The 6,000-nt window shown below is 36.0% G+C and overlaps 1 protein-coding gene across 1 annotated transcript in view; it reads right to left on the bottom strand.

The window, feature by feature from the left end:
* Positions 1 to 644: 644 nt before the first annotated feature.
* TAFA2 (TAFA chemokine like family member 2) overlaps positions 645 to 6,000 on the bottom strand; it is a 428,493-nt gene continuing 423,137 nt past the window's right edge. Inside the window, exon 5 of the mRNA XM_028533421.2 lies at positions 645 to 2,776. Within this exon, the coding sequence (XP_028389222.1) occupies positions 2,765 to 2,776 (12 nt within the window). The 3' untranslated portion in view covers positions 645 to 2,764. The remainder of the gene's footprint in view (positions 2,777 to 6,000) is intronic.

Here is a 6,000-nt window from a genome sequence, read left to right as displayed (position 1 = left end):
AAAACCATCTGATACCAAACTTAAAATCATAAAATGTACTGCCTTGTGTTAAAACTGGAAGTTTTCATGTTAAGGCAACAGGGATATATAAACATAAAGTAAAATAAAGCTATAGGATGTTATTCCAAAAACAGAGAGCCTCAAAAAGTTATCACAGACCAATCAGTTAGTTACTCACTGATGCGTACTCTCATACCCTAACCCACACCATGGCATACTACAGTGGCTAGCTACCAAGTTACTCAAAGAGGGTAAGAGCACATGCACACTCATAAGCACATACAAAACACATGTGAAAACTGGTGAAACATGAATAAGGTTTGTATTTGAGTTAACAGTATTATCGTACCAACATCAAACCCTTGGTTGATGATACTGTGGTTTCATAAGATGTCATCACTGGGGGATGAGAGAAGGGGGTACTCAGAGTCCCTGTGCTATTTTCATAAGTTCTTGTGACTCTTAAGCTATCAAATATTGACACCTGTGTAAATGGTGAGATTTGCCATGGATTTTTTATTTTAAAAGATTGAAAAATTTGTCAGTTTCCACACGAATTCAGAGGTTTTCCTCAATTGTAACTGAAGTGCTTTTAAAATAAAACACTAGAAAACAGAGTTTCCAAATATAGTTCATGAAAGAGAGTCCATTTTATATCCCAATTTTATTAACCTTTTCTGAATAGTCACAACATTGATCTATTGGGGATAATCTAATTAGTATATTTGAAATTCCATTTATTTTTTTCTATTGATATGCATGATATACACTTATATATAATACAGAATTTTCAGTGTTGTTTGAAAGGACATAGTTTAATAAATAAGAGGCATGATCTATAATTTCAAACAAACCTAGGACAAATTCATAATTTCCAAAATAATATGGGTTTTTTTCTTTGTTCCAAGTATATTAATGATATAATGAATGCAGAAACTCCAGCACAACTGTTATTCCTGTCTTCGAGTTCATACAGTATTGAACCATTGCAAAATCCATATGGACCATCTAATTAGTTTTATGCATAATTAAAATGAAAGGAAGAAGTCATTTCATTGACTCGTAGGGCAGTATATGTTGGTTCAATGTCAAAAGCATTCTTTACAAATTTAATTTCTAACAAACTTTAACACTTTTAATTATTCTGCCCAGAAAAGATTCTAGGTAATGTATCCGTCTTTGAAAGTTGCTACCAACTAACAGACCAGTGGTCTCCAGGCTGTCTCAGCCTCCATCATGGAAACCAACGTATACCTAATTGCCCATGTCAGTAAGTTCCAGAAATACAAAAGATGGCCACAACTTCTCTTTTGTAGTGGAACTGCTAATAGGATGATTTCCAAAGTATCTTCCCATTAGTCTAAGATGAATAGAACACAGGAAATCCCTCTGTTTACATTCTTTCAAACGAAGTTTATACAACATTATTACAGAATGGCTTTGCAACTTCCATTCTTCTCTCCCCTCATTTCATAAATGAAACAAAATAAATGTAGTATAAAATTATACATTCTGTAATAACTTAGGAAAAATGTACATACATGTTTAAGGCCTTTAAATATTTATAAAACTTTCTGGTAGAACTGAAAACCACAAATGTTAAAATGACTAAAAAAATGTGGGTAAAAACAGAACTAAGAAATTGTTCAGATGGGACAACTATAAGCAAATATTTGTAATATCGAGACCAAGGAAAATGAACCATCTATTTTATCAACAGACTGAATGAACTGCATTCAAACAGTCATTGGGATTGAGCAAGAGACAGTCTTCTCAAATGAGATAGAAAGGATAGTTTAAAAAAATATGAGAAGAAAATAACTTCCAAGCTAAGAAATCAGAAACCCACATGCATCCCTGGCCATTTTTGAAACTGAGGGCTACCTAAGTACTTGACTGCTCACTACTGATTTCTGTGAAGGAAAAAAGGAAACATAAAAAGGAAAGAAAAAAAAAGCCCACTCTAAAAAAATGGAAAGGGAGAGTGCTCTAGAGGTACAAAATAGTATGTAATGAAAAGGGTAATTCAGTTTTAACTACTACCTATTTGACTGACAGAGAGCTGCAGTGGTGTGTTAGCCTTGGGGAAGCATGTCAGCTAGTCTATACATTCTTATGTGATTGATGTATTCAGGTAACTATTACTTGCCAACAATAATTATTATCACTGGATATATTTTTCCATTCCTTTAACAAAAGCAACTTTAAGATGTTAAAACAGATAGGCTTTCAGAGCTCAAAGGTTAGGATACAAATAAAATTATCTCAGTCCACGCCATGCTGGAGAAGTTTGTAAAGGAAATGTCACTAAAGCCATATACAGTCCCACTAGCCACCGAACACAGGACCAGACCCGGGAACACATCCATGACAGAAGGCCAGTGAACTTGGGAGACTTTCAGAAACAAGAAAAGCAGTCACATTTGGAGCCAAAGGCCCAAAAGGCAAGTGTTTCTGACATCACCCAGAAACACCAGCTCTTCAGATGGCGACTTCAGATTCTTTTAGCAAGTGCAATTTTACAAGCTGAACACAGTTCAAATCTGATGAACTCTTCATGACATAGAAGTTCATGTCCGACTTTTTAAAAGTCTTGATTTCAAGAAAATGCTGATTACGAGCCATGAAATCCCTTGGAAATAAGAGTCTGGAGTGCCTCTTCTGAACAGTATAAAAAATCTTCCTTCAAGATCACCTCAGAAGTTAAGTTTCTATGCATATGTTCAATGTAATCAGCCTTGAGGATCACTTGATTTATTCTTAGTTAATGGGTTACCTACAAAGGAAGAAGAAAATATAATCATTTCATAAAACAGCTATAATCTTAAAACTCCAAACACAATTTAGTATTAGAAATTAATATGTAATTCAAAATGCTGGTATGTGCTCTATTAAATTATTGAATCTTAAAAGACTACCATATTCAGATGTTTTCAGCTTATAGAAAATACACCCATATTTTTATCTTTATTACTTCACAGCATTTTTAGAGCCACTTGTACAATTATCTAAATGACTCCAACTGTGTCCAGGAAGATCTTAACTGGTGAAGCTGCCCCTGTCAGGCCCAAAGAATGAGCCTGGAATTCCTGTGCTTTGCACTGGCTTGGTGGACACAATCCAGAGACTATAAATGCATCATGCCAGGCCCCAGTGAAGGAAGACCTTTGTGCACAGGAATGCAGTTAGACCACATTGTCAAGAAAGCCCTTGGGAATTGGCTCCATAAAATCCATTCTTGAAATGGTTTAAAAACTGAGGGCTTATTTGACTCATTTCAGGAAAGTTAATTATTCATGAGGGTGTTTAGAGTTGCCTAACAGTTCATTTTGAGGAATCGTTATAACAAAAACAGCATTCTTAAAAAATTACTGTGGATACTTTGGTTTTCTTCCATTAGTTGACATAGTAACTTGTCCTTTCATGAATCACTTACAGAAAGGCTATTTTTCTTTTCCTTTGTTTTGTTGTTTTAGTGATCAACTATGAAAAAGAAACATCAAACAAACAAAAGCTAGCTCTAGATTTTGTTCTACCAGAGCTAGTCTCAAATTCTACCACAAAAAGAAAGATGTAAAATTCAAAAATGTACTTTCTGCACATAGGCAGCCATTGTACCTGTCTCTCCAGTCAGCTCTCATTACCCAGGAGGGATCTGCTGCCTGTGTATTGGAAATGTCTTAGTCCTGCCCTGGCTGGCGTAGCTCAGTGGATTGAGCGCAGGCTGGAAACTAAAGTGTCCCAGGTTCGATTCCCAGCCAGGGTTCATTCCTGGGTTGCAGGCCATAACCCCCAGCAACCACACATTGATGTTTCTCTCTCTCTCTCTGTCTATCTCCCTCCCTTCCCTCTCTAATAAATAAATAAATAAATAAATAAATAAAATATTAAAAAAAAAAAAGAAATGTCTTAGTCCCATGAACAGAGGAACTCTGGGAAGAATTGAATTGAGGCGGAAGTTTACAAACATACATAAAGGGCCCCCTGCCCTCCAGAGGTTGTAGGGGGTGGGGGGGGGGGTCTTAGGTAGGGCAGCAACTTCCCATTCAGTGGTCATTTTATACAGGAGTGGCTTCCAGGTTGAGTGTCAGTGTAAGAACAACATGGGAAGGGAATAGGACTATTTCTATGTACATTCTGATCATTGTGAAAAATACAAAATCTTTATTATTGTAAGCTTTCTTGATAAACATTAATTTAAAAAATCTTTGATTTCCAGTGGCAGACAAAGATCCACCAGCTTCTTCTGAAAATCCTGAGTAGGAAAAACTCTGAAGCATAATATAAGACTACATATATTTCTAAAACTAGTGCTTGGAAGGACAGGGAAAGAGGAAGTGATACAGAGAGGAAAAGAGATTGTGAGAGAACAGATAGCTCAGCAAGGATTCAGCACAGGCACCTGGGGGGTCATGTGTTGGCTGTAAAAATGAGAGGCATGTCCTCTGAGTCATTTCAAGCCCAGTTTCTAAGTAATCTACTGGTGGGTATGGTAGATGCATTCTTATATTTTTATTCCAAGCTAAGCTAAGTATTTCATTCTGCTGCTTCATGTAAATATGCAGAGTGATTCTCTCAGCTACTTATATGTTAAAGCTTTGTTTTCAAATAGTTTTATTTTTTGCATTTTAACATTTTATTGTTTATGCTATACAGTTGTCCCACTTTTCCTCCTTTACCCCACTCAAGTAGACATCCAAACTGACTGTACAATACCAAAGGTTTATGCACACAGAACAAATTTTTCTCCATCTCAGTAGATAAAACATAAGCATATATATAAACATATAAACACATATAATTATACCACCTATACCATCAGAAATATCATAAGTATACATTCTTATTACAATAAGTTTCTATCAGCTAAAATAATCTCTAGAAAACCAAAATTGAAACCTAACTAAAAGAAGTATTTGTTTAAATAAGCATGGATTGAAACATAATTAAAACAAATTTTTCACACTCTAATTTTACAAAATATTCCTAGTCTATTAATACTGAAAATATTCTAGCACATTTTATGAGATTAAGAGTACTGAATAAGTTATTTCTAATATCAGATGAAAGTGGACAATTGTTTTAGATTTGATTTCTGCAAACTGCCTGATTTCGATCACAAGACCATGTAGCTCAGCATTCTGGATTCAGGTCAGTGTGGCAGTAATACTATTCAGGATGGATGTGTCATGCAACGTTTGGAACCCTCAGTTTTTCTATACGTAGACAGGGGATAGCCCTGTTAACCTTACAGGGTGCTGTGAGGATCAAATATTATAATGTTTATGAAAACACCTAGCTTTGGCAACTGAAGTACTATAAAAACAAAAGTTTTAGAGTTTTTTTTTTAATTGCATAAATCTTTGACAAGTGAACCACTAAAAATAGATTGAGCCCTGGCTGGTGTGGCTCAGTGGATTGAGTCCCAGCCTGTGAACCAAAAGGTCACCAGTTCAATTCCCTCATATGCTTGGATTGTGGGCCAGGTGCCCAGTTGGGGGCATGCAAGAGGCAACCGACTGATGTTTCTCTCCCCCTTTCTCCCTCCATTCTCTTCTCTCTAGAGATAAATAAAATCTTTAAAAAATAATTACCTTCTTTAAAAAAATAGATTGAAAGGATCACACTAACAGACATGTTACAGTTGGGGAACTTGTGGAATCCAAACAAAGGCTAAGTAATGACTTGCCCTTTTCAATGCAGCATAAATGTGAACACGTATCAGTATTCTCCCCGACAACCTCCAGATTTTGTACCAAATGAAATGGCAAAACCAAAGATTTCTTTTAAAATATTTATTTATTTATTTATTTATTTATTTATTTATTTATTTATTTAGAAAAGGAAGGGAGAGAGAGAGAGAGGGAGAGAAACATCAATGTGTGGTTGCTGGGAGTCATGGCCTGCAACCCAGGCATATGCCCTGACCGGGAATTGAACCTGCGACACCTTGGTTCTCAGCCTGAGCTCAATCCACTGAGCTACGCCAGCCAGGGCCAA

This window comes from Phyllostomus discolor, chromosome 2 (assembly GCF_004126475.2).
Source record: "Phyllostomus discolor isolate MPI-MPIP mPhyDis1 chromosome 2, mPhyDis1.pri.v3, whole genome shotgun sequence".
Lineage (NCBI taxonomy): Eukaryota > Metazoa > Chordata > Mammalia > Chiroptera > Phyllostomidae > Phyllostomus > Phyllostomus discolor.
This window is presented reverse-complemented; position numbering and strand designations above follow the sequence as displayed.